Source organism: Oryctolagus cuniculus, chromosome 9, assembly GCF_051225735.1.
Source record: "Oryctolagus cuniculus isolate XC-2025 breed Fujian yellow rabbit chromosome 9, ASM5122573v1, whole genome shotgun sequence".
In the NCBI taxonomy this organism is placed as follows: domain Eukaryota; kingdom Metazoa; phylum Chordata; class Mammalia; order Lagomorpha; family Leporidae; genus Oryctolagus; species Oryctolagus cuniculus.
The window spans coordinates 75,726,112-75,744,287 of NC_142875.1; the positions used below are offsets into that span (position 1 = coordinate 75,726,112).

At 36.6% G+C, this 18,176-nt stretch overlaps 1 protein-coding gene across 9 annotated transcripts in view; it reads left to right on the forward strand.

Annotated features, from left to right (window-relative positions):
• Nucleotides 1-18,176, forward strand: part of TRPC4 (transient receptor potential cation channel subfamily C member 4) — a 250,697-nt gene that overhangs the window by 183,605 nt on the left and 48,916 nt on the right. For 8 of the 9 annotated variants that reach the window (XM_051831769.3, XM_002721087.6, XM_002721088.6 and 5 more), the window contains one exon: nt 5,768-6,104. In XM_051831769.3, coding sequence (XP_051687729.3) covers nt 5,768-6,104 — 337 coding nt within the window. Of the gene's footprint in view, nt 1-5,767; nt 6,105-18,176 lie in introns of those variants that run through there. The other variant, XM_089303690.1, reaches the window with a different exon arrangement.

Consider the following 18,176-nt stretch of genomic DNA (forward strand, 5'->3'; position numbering starts at 1 on the left):
CCCCCACAGTTTTATGCTGAACAGTTTCCTACTTGGTTTTAGCATTAGGATGTGTATTTAAATGTTCAGCAGGTTCAATGGAACTATAATTTCATTAGGCATCACATCCTTTAAACCAGTGATCATCAAACTTTAATATCCATAGGAATAATACTAAGCATATTCTTATTCAGCAGGTTTAAAGTTGGGTCTGATATTCTGCCTCCCTAACAAGTTTCATTTTGATGCCAATGTTGCTGGCTTCAGCACATACTTTGAAGACTAAAGACAGTCTTGAACATTGCCTCAATAATGAACATTTTCTTATATACTTCAAAATGTGGCTACTGCTTCATTTTGAACTCCACTTCTAGTACCATTAATTGCAATGTTCTAGCACAAGGAATTCTCATCTGAAAATATTTAACTCCATCCTCATGTTTTTAACATGATATTTTCTAAATCTAAACCAAAATTTATTCATTAACCCATCCATGTCTATCCAAACCTTACCTGTTATTTTAGGTTTAACTACAAATTCCACTCCATTTCTTGTATTTCCAAGACCATTCCATGTTTGGAATAATCCGTTCTATATTCTATGTCTTTTTTTAAATAAGTCATATAATTGCCTGTATTAAGTCATCTGGCTACATTGACAGTCTCAATATATTTCAAGTTCCCCAAAGAAAGATTGTCAGGTTCTTAGAGATCTCTCTTAGATAAATGGGATTGCCCACCATTTATCTAGACAATGTCTGGCTCATAAGCAATATTGAAGATTGTTGAGTTAATTAAATTGGAAGGACCAAGTGAAAATAGATGCTTTCATTCATGAAGTAGGAAGTTCTGATTACTCACGTGGAATAACTATGCTCAGGGAGTTCAGAAGAATTATTTTAACTATGAACACAACCAGCACTATCTTGAAGAAGCAGGGAGAAATCCAGACATTGACAGCTATGAAGATATTTAGGGGCTGAAATATAAGAAAGGTTTGTTTAGCTGTAGTCAAAATAATTCCCGGAAGCTCTTCTGCATATAAATTATCCTTAAGGTTTGCTATCAGCATTGAAAAATGAGTTGTTAGAAAACATTACTTGGCTGAGACAATGGAAATCCAAGGCATATAGATTTTTTTTTTTAGAGTATTCATGGAATAAGCTACAAAACACAGATGAAACTGTCATGTGTTTACATGGTCCTTGTAGAGCAATAGAATCATATTGTCCTTATGTAAATCACTGTAATACAATCTATCCAAAATGTTCAAGTCTATTATCAGCCTGCAGCTAATTGAAACTACTATGTCTCACTGAATGCACATGGACAAAGTACCGGAATGGCTGTTCCCAGATTTTCCTCTTTCAGAGAGTACAGCCACAATCTGAATTTGGATACACAGTTTTGAAAACTATACAAGTTTTTTGAAAAACTAAAAAGTTGAAGGAAGAACCAAAGAAATTTGATATATACTAATTTTAATTGTTATGCCTACAATAATTTTTGAATTATTTGAACTCAATTTGTCAACATCCAGTATCTTAATTAAGACAATATCTTAATTATTGTCTATGTGGTGGTGAGATTTTTGTTTGGTTGGATTTTTTTCATTTCTTTACTTTTAACATTTATCTTCTTTCTCCTCATCTTTTTTTCCTGTTACATTTATGATTTTGGATTTTACTAGCTTGAGTAGTTGTTTTGAAAGTATTGATACCAAATTTCACTTTCCTTATTTGTAAAAATGAGATTAGACTCAATATTGTTCACAATGTCTTCAATGGTTACAGTCCCAGGACAAGAAGATAATTTTTTCACATTATTTTCATAAATGCCGCAACAACTGTTAATTTCAATGTTTATTAAGTTTTGATATGCATCTTAATGTGATGACTGGACCTGTGTTGGAATTGGCTAACAAGTGTAGAAGAGAAGATACTGTAATGAAGATAAACCCCCCTTTTCCCACCCCTGGAATGGTATAGAAGACAGAATTTCCTGTGACTCATTATGCAGTAGAAAGATGGAGTAGAAGAGGCAGAAGCAGAAGGCTCCCAGCATGCCTCAGGATGTGCCAGCCCAGCTGGGGTGGGCTTTGCTGAGATGAACCAGTGGCTGTTGTCATGGAGACAAGTGGCCCCCCTCTGAGGTTGTCCTTCAGAAGGACCTCTTCTTTCTCTTCCTTGCTCCCTCTCTGTAACTTTTCTGTCTGTCCATCTGTACATCTCTTAATTTTTGTGGATTATTTGAAGTAATGCTCAGCTTATCAAGTGCTCTTTCATTCTGTTTTATCTGTGGTTTCTTAGCTCATTATTTTTGATTGGTTGTTTGTTTTTTATTTTATCCTTTTTTCTTTTACTTAAGGAACACAAATTTCATAAATAGATTTAGGAACATTGTGATGCTTCCCATCCTACTGTCCCTCCTGCCCACACTCCCACCCTTATTCCTCCTTCCTCTCCTATTGCTCCTCTCAGTTTTTACAATGATCTATTTTCAGTTTACTTTATACTCATAAGATTGATCCTAGACTAAATAAAGAGTACAACAAATACTATGAGGGAAAAAAATCACTGTTCCTCAACAGTCAAGACAAGAACTGTAAACAACCATCAAATCTCAAAATCTCCATTTCACCCATGTACATTACATTTTTGTACACTGTTAGTTACCACAGATCAGGGAAAACTTGTGGTACTTGTTTTTTGGGGACTGGCTTATTTCACTAAGTATAAAGGTTTCCAGTTGCATCCATTTTTTTGCAAAAGACAACGTTTCTTTTTTATGGCTGAGTAGTATTCCTTAGTGTATATATGCCATAATTATTTATCCAGTCATCAGTTGATGGACATGTGGGTTTATTCTCTATCTTGGCTTTTGTTAATTAAGCTGCAGTAAACATAGGGATACAGATAATACTTTCACATACTGGTTTCATTTCCCCTGAGTAAATTCCCAGGAGTGGGATTGCTGGGTCACATGGCAGATCTGTTTCCAACTTTCTGAAGTGTCTCCATGCTATCTGACACAATGGCTGTACTAGTTTGCATGCTCATCAACAGTGGGTTAGGGTACCTTTTTACTCACATCCTCATCAGTATTCATGTTTTGTTGATTTCTGTATGAGAGCCATTCCAACTGGGGAGAGGTGAAAACTCATTGTGGCTTTTATTTGCATTTACTTGATGGCTATTGATCTTGAGCATTTTTTTTTCATGTGTCTGCTGGCCATTTGAATTTCCTCTTTTGCAAAACTGCCTGTTCAAGTCCTTTGCCCATTTCTTACCTTAATTGTAAAACAAAACAAAATTTAAAAAATCCAGGTAAGAAATGGGCAAAGAACTTAACTCATTATTAAAAACCTACTTGGCAGTATTATAAATTTCTTCATCCACCACATACTTTAAAGAGTAGGGATACAAGACAAGTTGAAGAAAAGTAGTTGCATAAGGAATTACTATGCATTCAAGCAAAATGCTTGAACTTCCAACTACCGAGTTGTTACTTAGTCAATGATCCCACCTCTTCTTTCATCCTCAAGCACAGCATTTTCCTTTGTTTATCTTGGAACTGCTTGCTTATGTACTATCTCAAAAGGAAAAGGACAGATTCTAAAGTGTCATACAAATTTGGACTAGGGAGTGAGATCCTATGAAAGGATCAAGTATTCAGTGTATTTAATGGGTAAGTCCATCTTAGGGCCAATGTTGTGGTACAGCTGGTTAAGCCACAGCTTGAGACTCCACAATTCCTATTGGATTGGTGGATCAAGTCCCAGCTACTCTAGTTCTGATCAGCTTTCCTGTTAATGTACCTTAGAAAGCAGCAGAAGGTGGCCCAAGTATATGGGCCCCTGCTGCCCAAGTGGGTGACAAAGATGTAGTTCCTTGCTCCTGGCTTCAGCCAGGCTCCTATCTGTGAACAAGTGAATGGAAGCTCTGTTTCTCTCCCTGCTTTCAACTCTCTTTCACTCTCTGTCACTCAGTATTTTCAATAAATAAATAAATATTTATTCAATAAATAAAACAAATACATCTTTTTCTTAAAAATGCATTTATTTATTTGAATGGCAGATTTACAGAGAGAAGGAGAGACATAGAAAAAGATCTTCCATCTGCTGGTTCAGTCCCCAAATGTCTCCAAGAACCAGGGCTGGACCAGGGAAAAGCCAGGAGCCTGGGATTCTATCTGGGTCTCCCATGTTGGTATCAGGGGGTCATCTTCCACTGTTTTCTCAGGCTCATTACCAGGGAGCAGCATCCAAAGCAGAGCACCCAGAACTCAAACTGGGGCTAATATAGAATGCTGATGTCAGAGGTAGCAACATAAACTGTTGCACCACAATGCCAGCTCCAAAATTTTTTAAATGAAGTCTATTTTATGATGCCAAAAGAACTTTCTCACATGTTTTACAAGGCATTTAAATTTCTACTTCAATCAAAACTGCCCATAATGTATTCCTTAAATCCGTACACTTTCTCCCTAGTATATGCTATTACTTTCCCTCCATAGTTTCTCTTGTACAGCTGTCTCTCTTTGTATACAAATATGTCCACAGAGAATATTCCTTCTGGAAGAGAAATTTTCCTTTATTTAACAAGATTGATTGGTTTTTTTGGTTGATGTGAAAGGCCGGGGGAGAGGGGGAGAGAGAGAAAGGGAGAGAGGGAAAAATCTCCCACCTACTGATTCACTCCTCAAATACCCCCAGGAGGCAGGAATTCCATCTGGGTCTCCCACATCAGTGACAGGAACCCAAGTACTTGAATTATCATCTGCTGCCTCCAGGCTTATTAACAGGAGGATGACTAGGAAGCAGAGATGGGCCTCAATCCCAGGAAATAGTATATAAGATGCGGGCTTCCCAAGTAGCAGCTTAACGTGCAGTTCTATTGCACCCATCCAAGAAAACTCCATTTTAATTCATAATGCTTAGCTTTCAGTCTCAATGAGAAAGGTATTGTGTGGACAATAATGTTCTGTTGCAAGATATTCAAGCATCTCTTCACTCACCAGATATTTAGCCTTGGATAAATTTAGGGACTTCTAATAAACCTTTTTTGTCTTCATCCTTAAAATAGAGTAATGTCTATATTACATCTCAGAGATGTCGCCAAGGTGGTACAATGTCATGCTTCTGAAATGCTTTGTGGTAATTGATTATCTTTAGGCATTGTTCCTACTGTATTCAGTTATGATTAACATTCTAGTGTTCATAATATTTTTATTCATGTTTTTCATATTGATTCAATACACTTGAACACAATTCAACGCAAATGAAAGTGGCAAAAGTAGTAAATGTTCATTTTAGAAAGAGTAAAATTGAGGATAATTCCATAACTAAAAAATAACCCAAAATCAAGATATAGTCACGTTAGATTTTTAACTTTGCTGTATATGTTATCTTATTTAAATATATATGTTTATGTGTGTTTATATATGTTTATGCATATATGTTATATACGTGTGTCTATTTCTGTGAGTTTTGTTCACTAATTAACATCTTATATGTATAGTTCTCCTTCCAAGTTCTAGCTTTATTTTCTCAAGTACAGCCATAGTGTTGTGACTTTGATTGCATCTTACAAAACACAGAGCACTATGCCCTATAATAAATGTTTAATACTTGACTTCATTCAGAAAATGACTTAAAACACTTTTTGAAATACAAGATTTTGTGTAGCAAAATTTCAGTTTTTAAAAATTGATCTGTGTTCTTATTGCTGAACCAAACAATTACATGAAGCACTAACTTATGTTTCTTTCCCCTTCCTTTTCCTTTTAGTTTGTTGCCCAGCCCAATTGTCAACAGCTGCTCGCATCTCGCTGGTATGATGAATTTCCTGGCTGGAGGAGGAGACATTGGGCAGTGAAGATGGTGACATGTTTCATAATAGGACTGCTTTTCCCTGTCTTCTCCGTGTGCTACCTGATAGCTCCTAAAAGTCCGCTGGGACTGTTCATCAGAAAGCCATTTATCAAGTTTATCTGCCACACAGCCTCCTATTTGACTTTTTTGTTCCTCCTGCTGCTTGCCTCTCAGCACATCGACAGGTCAGACTTGAACAGGCAAGGTCCACCACCAACCATCGTCGAATGGATGATATTACCATGGGTCCTGGGTAAATGTGTTACTATAGAAAATATAAAAACTTTTCACTGCCATGGAATGTTGTTGTTCAGAAAATAGTATTCATTAATGTTTGGGACACAGGGATATTTCACACAGGTTGTGATTATTGTAGCAGGAAGACTTCACACCCAAAATTCAATAAATATTTTACAAGCTGTGTTGGACCTGCTCCCAAATACAGCCTGAGAAATGTAGCCTTAAGTTGTAGAAATCTAGATTTTAGTGACTTCCTGTCCATGATTTATTCTCTGGATTGGTGTTTTTCTTTTAAAGTGTTTCCACTTGTCTCATTGGCTCTATATAATCACTCTCATTGTCTTAAAATATATACTTTCTTAAAGGCAAGTACAATTTACTCTGAAGAATTAGTGATTCAATACATAAAATAACCATAGCCATTGTAAAAATCAAACCATTTAAATTTATTTTTCAAATCCTATAGTAACTCAGAATAATGGCAAATTAAACTAGAGGGAATCATCCATCGCTCTCTGTTCTTATAACTGAGAGAATTGCTTTGGATTTGATCATTGTTAGTCAGAAAACTAAAATATTTGGTGTAAACCTTGTTTATTTTTTAGATTTTTGTTCTTGTGGCCAAAGTTAAATTTGCACTTTAATTATGCTTTCTTCTGTCCTAATGTGGTGTGTTGAAAATTCATTTTCTTTCAAATTAACTCATTTTAAACCGCTGGTACATTATCTATCACATTATAAGAAATACAAAGTCTGTAGTTCATGATCTCAGATGATCAGTTTGGATTAACTTCAGAACAGTTGCAAAGATTGTAAAATAAGGAAAAGTCAGAAAATGACAGCCTGTCCCTATCTGGAAAAAAAAAAAAAACACTATTCACTTTTAATGATTACATATACTCTAAATAATAGAAATAAGAGAGGTTCACAGGGACAAGATTTGGTGAATTTTATGTATGCTGCTGAAAACTTTTAAAAGGTTTCTCAAGTGAACTTTAGAATAGGTTGTGATTAAAATGAAGTGTAAGAGTGTGATTGTGATTAAACTAGAGGGGGGTTTAGATCATCTGTGAGTTTCCTTTTGAATAAAATAATTATAGTATACAGTTAATATTAAAGGTAAAATTCCTCTGCCAATCTCCACTTAAATTAATTACCTCATGTTATAAATATGTTTTTCATGGGAGTGTACTTTTTTTTTTGGAAAAATTCTGCAGAAAATTTAGGAAGTTCAGCTTCCCAAATGAAATACAGAACATTTCAGTTTAAAAAAATACGATAGATGCAATATAGCAAAAACAAGCACAGCTAAAACATCATTCCTTTATGCAATCATTACAAATGTGCTAAATACTTTCAATGTCTTAAGCACAATGTAAAGAAAGAATAATATGAAAAGAGAAAAAAATCAGCAGAAACAAGAAAAGCCCTTTCTCCTTATGAAGCTAAATTTTACCTAGTAAATAGATAATCTGTAAACAAATAGAAATATAATATGTCAGAAGTTGGTAAATAATGTAAAGAAAAACAAGCCCCAAACTGAATAACTCATATAATTAAACAGTTATTGACTGTCTCCTATGCATGAAAATTGTAACAGAAGATTCCTTGATAGTTGGCTAAAAGAAACCACAAATAAACCAGTGCTATGTGGTTCAATAAGGTATGAAATTATAATTTCTGCAGAGAGAAATTTCAGCTAAGGTCAATATATTTTCAAAATATTCTGACTACTAGGAGTTAATGTATTTGGGAATTTTAGGATAAAGATGTTTCTTAGAATATAAAAATTGCAGGTTTATGAACATCTTGCTTAAATAACAGGGCATGAGGAAAAGAGTATTCGTATATCAAAAAATATCTGTCAAAACAGTTACACTGTTCACATCTGGTATTGTGAGTGCTTCCTATCTAAGACTGAGTTACAAGTGCTATTGGACTGCCTTAGAGAAATTTGTGGATACATGCTCCCAGGGTCTACCACTTACAGACAGTCATATTATGAGTGGTCACAACCTCTCAACTCTTACAGTGCCTTTATTTGTAAAATGAAAGAGTTAGTAAATCCCACTGAGCCCTGTCATCCTGTCTGCTGAACTACCACTATTACTGTAGAGAAGATTAGTCTTTTTAGGGGGGTAGGTAAGTGGAGGGAAGGCTAACAACATCAGGTTAGGAATGCTTTCACATTGTGACGAAAGTATGACAGAAACAAGAAAGCCATAGCATGATTTCATGACTGTATGAATGAATATTCAGTATTTTTAGTATTTCAGTTCTACTGTCTGATAAATTAAGTAACCACAAGTTTCTTGATACAACTGTTCATTCATTGTAAAGACCTAGATCTAAACAAAGAAATGCAAAAGCTTCAAACGGAGGTCAAATTTATGACCTTAGCAATCTTGAGATATAGTTCTAACCAATGGAGAAATCTAATCATGTATAAATCTGTAAGCCCTCTCATTAGAAAAATACAGATGTCAATATAATTCTCAGATTGTCAAACTATTCATTTAAAACTAAAGTAAAGTGCAAAACAATAGTCTGGCCAACCATTAACATAGGTCTGGTAACAGAATTGTATGTTAAAGAGAAAATTGTCACTCTAATAACTGAATGTTGAGTTAGAAACAGCATGGATGGGGCCAGAAGATCAGGACTTCGGTATTTCTATATTCCTCTGCACCATGACTTGAGACTGTTAACTTATCCAAGGCTTGACTTTTAACATATAATTCCAAGGATATAAAATCCATAGAACGGCCATAGGAGAATGTTTTTACAAAGTTTGTGTGCAAACAAATTACATTATATTTATAATTTATATAACAGGAATTTGTCTAAACTATAGTTATAGTTTATTTCAAATTCATTATTTCTGTAAATATGAGAGATCTTCAGAAATTTGTGGGAAATATCAGCTATGAAAAAAACTATGCAGGAATTTCAAAATCTTTACACCCAAACAAATTTATCTTTTAATTTTGCTCTCCACTGATGTGTTGAATTAGCCTCATTATATTAGCAAAAAATATACTTTTTTAAAAAAGAAACAACTTTGGAGGCTGGTTTTCAGGGTTTCTCAAAACCTTGTTTGGATTTTCCTTCAAAATCCATTATTACAAATTTTAACAACCAAATTTTTGTCATAGTTTATTCCTCTATGCTAGTTTAAAAATTTCCAGATATAGGCTTGTATAATCATTAAGCTTAGTAAAAATATGAATTTGATAGCATTTTTATAAAAGAACTTTAATGAAGACTATCCTATCAGTAAAACAGAAAATGCTTGGCTCACCAAGAGAAAACAAAATGGCTGCCGCAGTGGCTTGACATTCTGTGTAGGCCTAGGAATATGCCACAATTAAACAATATGTAAATCTGTGCACACTGAGCATGACAGTGAGAAAGGTGAACTGGGGAAAGGATGCATCATAGGAAGAGGTCTAACTAAGCTCTGTTAAAAATAACTTCAATTGAATTCCTAGGCATAAAGTAAGACTTGCTCAGAATATCTAGATTATCCATGTTGCTTTAACACATACTTATTTAGAAATTTTTTGACAAAATTGGCTTCCCATTTCCACAATTTATTGTATATTTTTATATTTTAAAAGGTTGATATTAACAAGTCTGAACATTTTAACAAGGGGATGCCAAATTGAAGCTATGAAGTGAAAAATGATGATCACATTCTCGTTCAGTTATTCACAGAACACAACAATCCTATATATAGTTTTCCTTTCTTGTGGCCATTTCTAATAGCCTTTGAGATCATATGGCTTTAGATAGTCATATTTTTAGCTTCAGCCTTAAATTGCTTATCCTCTCAAACACCCCAGAATATATTCTTGCAAGTCTAAGAAACAGGCCTAGGACTTTTCCCTGCTCCCTCCATTGGCATGGTCTCATATAATCTCCACACACATCAACATTCAGATTAAGCAAATGCAAAAATTAGTTTTAAAAAGATATTTTAATTTTCAAGGAAACCAGATAACCATTGTAGCATGATATGTGATCCCCATTTTCCCAATTATCAGTGGGAATTTTTTTTTAAGATTCATTTTATTTGTTTGAAAAACATATTTACAGAGAGATCTAGAGCCTGAGAGAGAGGTTCATCCACTGGTTCACTCCCCAAATGAGCTGATCCGAAGCCAGGAGCCAGCAGCTTCCTCCAGGTCTCCCACGTGGGTGCAGGGGCCCAAGGACTTGGGCCATCTTCTACTGCCTTCCCACGCCATAGCAGAGAGTTGGATCAGAAGTGGAGCATCTGTGCTCGAACCAGCACCCATAAGGGATGCCAGCACTGCAGGCAGCGGCTTTAACCCACTGCACCACAATGCCGGCCCCAAGGGAAATATTTTAAAGTCACCTTTATGGAGTTGCAAAAACTAATACAGTAAAACCTGCAACAATAAAACAGTTATGAAAATTCAAATTTTTGTGACTCTACCTACTAATGAATGACAGTAGATGACTTTTTATTACAGAGAAAGTGAGCTCTTTTAGATCATGATAATGTAATACATACCAAGAATGAATCCCACAGGCCTTCTGAGATGTTTTGAAACATGGTTCAGATGATTCAAGGGAAGAGTGTAGAAATAGGAAAAGAAGTAGGTATCAAAAAATGAAGTAGCAGGGTAAAAGACAAAAAGGATGCTTGAATTAGTTTTCATTCATTCAGAATAATGATACTAGTGATAATGGTTAAAATCTACAAAAAGTAAGCACCGTGCTGAATGATTTAAATGCACATTCTCATGAGAACTTCACCAAAACTCTACTTCATTTAGCCACAAAATATTTCATTCACGTCTCATTTCAGAGTGGAGTCAGGCTTAAAAAGTTTGATCCTTGTTCAGGATTAGGGAGCAAGCAAGTGGCAGACACTGGATTCTGACTTCACTCAGTATAACCCCACAGCTAGTGCTTATCCTCTGTGAGACACAGCCCCAGATGTGTGAATGGTAGAAAAAGAGAGACAAAAACTGCCCTGGAATCTGTGTCTCCATACTTAGACTGTCTGCTTTGGCTTACCCCCTAACATCTGCACACACTGAGTAGAAGGTAAGTATCATTTATTGACAAAGTAATGCTGTTTAGGGTGCACAATTTTTTCTGTGATTCTTTAAATTGAATATCATGACTGTCAACATGCCAAGCTTATTATTACCACCTCTCTCACAACACTACTTACATAATCACTACTATCTTGTCTTCAATCTTAAACACAAAAAATATGCTTCTATTAATGAAAAAAAATCAATTTCAAGAGTAAAAGATTAAAAACCTTTGGTGTGACCTTGAGATGCTTTAGTTCTGGTTTCCACATATTAGCTTCTGAAGCCTAGCTAATTCCCTGATTCCAAGTACACAATTAATTGTAAAATCTTTTATCAGCATGTATGTGTGTATAGGGAGGTATTCAGAAGATATAAGTATATATATATATATATATACACAGAATTATATACTTCTTTTGTACATAGTTGTTTTTAAAACATTAAAAATTTTATATTAAGTGGAAAGTAGTGATTTTCATAATGAAATATTAGCCACCATTCATTCAAAAATGTGTATTGAGCATGTACTGTTATTCATTGAAAAGGTGACTTTAGCAAGGAGTTGAGGAAATAGTTATCCTTTGTTTTCCCATCTAGACATTTTATGAATTAGTTTTCATGGAAATTTTCTAACTATACTGAAATCATATAAAATGATTGCTACCACATTAATAGAAACTCCCTTGATTTTAAGTAACTATAATTATGTCATAATTTCAGATGATCTGGAATTCTAAAGTTCTACATTTCAATCTTACCCTTAACATGAAATTCTTCCTGGGTCAACATTGAAGATATGCACTATCTTAACTGTATATTCCTTTTTTTTCTCTCTAGATGCTAAAATAATGCTGTAAAACTATACTAATTAGGGAATTTTAGATGCCTCCAAATGAAGATGACTGACCCCTAAGTCAGTACTTCTTGAAATATGATCTGCTGGCTAAAATTATAATCACTGTGGATTGTTATGGAAAAAAATCCCAATTTTTTAAATTATCATCTTGGTTGGCTATTTCAGAAATTCTATATGTATTTAAGCATTTTAGATTGAGAAATAATTCTGAAGTCAAATTTCTTCAAATTTCATGTTCATATAGTGGTTTTACTAAAGAGTTTCAACTCATTACAATGTAAACATGAAATCGTTTTGCTTCCTCCCATCACTCTTATCTGCCACCTTGCATCAGTTTTTCTTTCCCTGTCCCTTAATCGTATTAATAATAGGTATCATCAATGACCTGAAACTTCTAGTTACTAAAAAGAAAATCTGGTTCAGTTTAAAACTCTAATCTTCTAATCAGGGTAAAGATCTTTGTTTCTCAATAAAGGCCTGACTTTGGCTTGAAAGACCTGGGAAATGTCCATCTTTGCCTCATTTTCCCACTCCTTCACTGGAATAGAAGGGCACAGACTCTAAGGTCTCCCTTCCTCTTACTCTAAGAAAGAGGGTTCATAGAAGTTAAGACATCTTCATTACTCCCTTAGCGTCTGGGTCACAGCTCTCTCTTGACTGATTATCCCTCACCTCTGCCTTTTCCTGAGCAGCTTATGTGTGGGGCACTGACACGCTGACTCTCCCAAAGGCATGTGATTGTCCTTGGACTCTGTTGTGTTTGCACAGTGCTTGGTTCCTGGAATAAGAGTCTGCTCTGCCTGACACCTTGGTGTCTCTTAACTCCTGGAACCAGCAGTTAGTCCCCGTCAGGGTCCTATAGCCCTAAGTGTCCTGCTTGAGTACCAGCAAGATGGCTCACACCCAGCATTTTCCTGTAATATATACTCTGTCCATAAGAGTCTCATGGAACTTTCCTGTCGCTCCCCCTCTTCGCGGAGGAACGACACAGGACCCTGCGCTGTTCTTTTGTCTGCTCGGCCCTTCCCGGGTTTGCTGCTGGTTCTTCCCGGGTTGGCTGCCGTCCCTCCACCTCCGTGGAGGGGCGGGCCCCCCTGCCACTTTCCCCACTTCCGCGGGGGAGCGGCACACCGCCGGCCGGCTCTCTCGGGGGCTGCTCAGATGTTATCCGGATGTTCCCCTTAGATGTTCCTGGTGCATGTTGTCTCTCTCCTCCTTTATAGTCCTCTTCCACCAATCCCAACTCTGCTACCCACACGCCGAGTACGCTGCTCTCCTCCAATCAGGAGCAGGATCAGCTCCTGCAGGTTACTGGTCGAACTGGAGGCAGCTGCGTAGAAGCTGTTTACTCCTCTCCCAGCGCCATATTGTGGGAGAGCAGATGCATAGAATAAGTCTTAATTCCAGTAACTTAGTTTAGTCCGAGTTGCTCCCCACACTTTCCCCCACCTAATAGTAAGGAGTCAAGCTACCAGTGGCTTCCCATGCCAAGCACCACTGTTTATTTTCCCTGAGAAACTAGATTCAGGGAGAGAGGAGCAAGACAGTTGCCCAATTAAATGTCTAATTGTTAGTAAACAGGAAGTATGGAAATACCCAGACATGACGTGGGATTTTTCTTGGAGCCTCCATTACTTGACTTAGAGAACTGGGAATGCTGCTGAGTAATCACAGACATCTGTCCTTATGATAGCCACCTGTTGGCACAGAAGCTGCGCTGTCCTAACCTCTTGACTCGGTCATCTGTCTTCTCAGTGTTCCCTCTGTATAGACTACAAGTGTGTAGGAGTAGGTAGCTGGTAAGGGATGTGGTCCTGATGTTTCTTGGTAATCCTTAGGAGGGAAGTTGGCTGCAATATTCTATAAACTCTCTCCTGAAAGTGCTTAGGACCTTTGTCTTCATTGTGTGAGTTTAAGTATAAGAATGAGTGCATAGAAACTGCCCCATAACTGAGGGATCCAGCATAATGCTAAGCCTCTGCTGATAAAAGAACTTAAAATATTGAGATTTTGTTTTAAAGAAGCAAGATTTTGGACAGTATATTATTTATTCTGTTGTTGGAAAAAAAACAAAACAAACAAAGCAAAACTGCAGCAGAGAGTTCTTTGTATTCTCTGTTCCTCAATTTGGTGCTACTACGTGGAACTATGTGTTCTAAAAAAGTTTCAAGGTCAGATCTCTTCACAGCTTTGGGGCTTAAATCACAAGCCCTACAGAGTTGCCATACATGAAACGGTGAGTTGCTCTTTTTTGGGGTTGCTGTTTACTGTTTGTACAACGAACGACATCACGGGTAGGCAAGAGGGGGCTCTGTGTGTGGAGTTAGACATTTCTTCCATGGGACTGAGGCTGTTAAATGTAGCATCTGAGAACTGCCAGTTCCATCTCCTTCTCACCACAGCCAGCTTCAGCGATTGGGGGTAGTCCTGAGAGAAACTCTCGTGGGAAAGGTAGGGAAAAGATAGTAAAATGTTGCGGCATCTACAAATGTTTTTAAACGGAAGTTCTCTGTAGGGAAAAGAGAGTAAAAAGTTCAGGCATCTACAAATGTTTTTAAACGGAAGTTCTCTGACTCATTTGCTCTATGATCTTTCCTTCTTCGTTCCCTACAGTCTTGACATCAATGCTTGCAATCAGGCCTCCACCACGGCTCTGAGAAATCATGTCATCTGTTTATAAACAGCACTGAACAATTTTGAAATGTTCCCATTGTGGGAACAGGACAAACATTTTTTGTGACAGAAGCTCTCTCAAGCTTTGTTCTAGTCAGGCTTTTTAGTTACCATGGATAGTTTATTATTTGGATGTCTTTTTTGGTTAGTTAATAGCACCCTCTAGATTTGTAAAGGCTTGATTTCTTCAAATCTTCGATGAATGTTGCCAGAGTAGCTGAAAGTTGGCATTTCAATAACAGGCTAATAACAAATAGGACTCACAAGCTATCAAAGTAACAGATGTGTGGTGTCTAGAGTTGGAGGAAATGGTGCTCCGATCTGGTACTTTCACATAAAGGATCCCAATCCGGTACCCAGTGAGCATTGATTGTCAAATGGTCTTAATCTACAGCTCAAATTTGAAAAAAAAAAGAAAAGTTGTCAGTTCTCAATTTCATTAAGATCCCTGTTTTTCCCAAATATTTATGTCTTTCAAACGTTAAAGCTGAAGTAAGATTTTCTGTAGTTAAAAAAGTAAGATTGTGTTTTAATTCAAGAGGCAGAGAGACAGAGAGAGAAAGCTGCCAGCCACTGGTTTGCTCTCAAATGCCAACAATGGTCAGAACTGGCCAGCCTGAGGCCAGGAGCCAGAAAGTCAAAATATGTCTCTTTCGTTTGAGTGGTAGGGACCAGCTACTTAAGTTATCACCATCCTCTGCGTTACCACAAAATTGGAATCAGGTGCTGAGGTCAGGAATTGAATACTGGCACTCTGAAACAAGCCATGGGCTTTTTTTTTTTTCTTTCAAGATTTATTTGAGAGGTAAAGCTACAGATAGAGAGAAGGAGCAACAGAGAGAAAGGTCTTTCATCCACTAGTTCACTTTCCAAATGGCTGCAATACCTGCAGCTGGGCCAATCCAGAGCCAGGGGTCATGTCTCCCATGTGGGTGCAGGGGCCCAAGCACTTAGGCCATCTTCTACTGTTCTCCCAGGCCATAGCAGAGAGCTGGATCAGAAGAGGAGCAGCCAGGACACAAATCATCACCTATATGGGATGCCAGCCCTGCAGGCAGAGGCTTAGCCTACTACACCACAGTGCCAGCCCCTGCTAGGCAATATACCCGTCCCAAGAAAGTCAGATTTAATACCTCATATCTTAACACCAAACTAATAATAATACTGATAAACTGTCAGGTATAAGAATTGCAAGTTTTTGTTGTTAATCTTCTTGGGAAATCTTAGATTCATATAGGCTACTCTTCCAATCAAAGTGTCACCTCCTTGAACATATCTAACAAGAACAGAGTCTAATCAGTGTGAGGAAATGTCTAAATTGAAATGTCACTTTGTGCTGAATTGTAACTGCTTTTTTATAACTCCTTCTCAGAAGCTGTCCTCCTGCCCTTTAAGGCAATTAGCTGAAGTACCTTTCTTCCTCTATGTCATTCCCTTATGCAGTAGTTGAAGTGAGATAGTTGTGATGGCTTAATCAGATTTGGATTTCTAGTTTGGTAAAATCTAGTGTAGAGATAACACAAGTTATCAGTAAGGGGTGATAAAGCATAAAGCTCTGGTTGCTTGGCCAGCACTTTATATTTTCCTTTATATTACAAATAAATTTGAAGCAATGGAATCAGAAATACCTCAAGTTGAAATGAACTTTAGAGATTACAAAGATTTCCATGCATTGCTAGAATTTCCCTGGAGTATAACTAGAAGACATTCTAAGCTCTGGCCTGGAATCTTGCCTCATGGGATAATCTCTCCTGGATTTAGGGCAACTCTGATTGCCAGAGAATCCTTAGGCCAGAGCTGTATAAAATTCTGTATTTTTCATGTCAAAGATCCAATTTCTGAATTCTGGGGTAAATCAGAGCAAGTCAGTGTGCTCACACAGGACAGCTTTTGTTTTTAATATGGATAATTTCTTAAATTTTTTTTATTTGTATAAGGTGAACAAATGTCATGTGTTTCATATACACAGATTTAAGAGCTTAATAATGCTTCCTACCCTACCTTCCCTCCCAATCCTCCCTCCTTCCTTTCTTATTCTTTCTTTAATCACTTCTATCACTGTTGCGATGACTGATTCTAGTAATATTTGGATAATCCAAATAATAGGGACTCATGCTTAGCAATGCATACAATGTAGCAGAATAATACTGTTTAGAAGACATATAATACAAACCTATTTTTTATGAAAAGTGAGATGACTGAAACCCAGAGAAATAGACTACTTGGCCAATCTACAAAGCTGATTGCTAGTTTAACTGTGCCTCGCACCTCACTCACCTGATATAGTCTGGTTATTTTCACTGTGCCTTGTGTTGAATTTGAAATGCATTTGTCCAAACAGTTCATGCTTTTAATGTATGGAAGTTGACAGTTCCACAGAAGACAAAAAAAAAATGGCATTGTGAAATCTCAAGAATAAGAGAATGTTGTTCAAGCACACTTCATCTAGTAGATTTAGGTCCAGTGTTGGTTTCTCCAATAACTAGTAGCATAATGTTAGCTATACTGCCTCGTTGGGCTTTAGTTTCTTGTGTTGTTTGCTGTCGTGGGCTGAATTCTGGACTGTCCCAGTTTAGTAGGGAAAAACACTCTGGGAAAGAAGAGGGTTTCCATGTATGCCAAGCATTTTTCTTCATTGGGTAAAATAAATTCTAAGTTGCCACCATCTTTAAAATCCAGAACATGCATCCTATCTTATTCAGTTCTGAAAAACCACTTTCTTCAATATTGGAGGTTGTGAATATCCACAGCTCCCAGTTATGTCCCAAATCCTATCTGAACTCTCAAGAGATATTTGTCTATGAGGAAAGCCCCAATGAGGAAGCTAGGGTGTAAGCACTAAGTCTAGGTTAAAACTGTAATCTATTGTAGATTTTAAAACATATATTATAATTAATTCAATGAAATCAGTTCCCTTCTAGGTGATGAATTTAAATGTAACTTAAAATTTAAAAATAAAGCTTTTCTGTACTTTATATAGTCATTGAATCTGCCATTTTATTCTGTCCAAATTTTAGTATGAAAATTTTCAAACATGCAGAAATGTAAAATAAATTATAGTAATACATACTTATAAATCAATGATAATCAATATATTTTAATAATATCTATCATTTTAAAAATTTGATCTATCCTTGTATCCATTTACCAACACCAATCTCATCATTTAAGTTATAGCAGTACTTTGAGAGGGCATAATGCAGAGATGTAAATGTTGAAAAGCACAGAAAGACATGTAACCACCACTGCAAGGATCAGCAAACTATAGCCCAGCCAGCTATATCTGTGCATTGCGTTTTTTTAAATAGTTGCATTGGAGCACTGCCATGCTCAAAGCCAAATTATTTATTCTCTAGACACGTGCAAAGTAAATAAGCATGAAGTTAGTTGCAGAATTTTATAAATGCCTCCCTTCAATTAATACTTTGCTCAAAGGTTTTTGGTTTTTGTGGGTTTTTTTTGGCCATGAATGATTGTTACA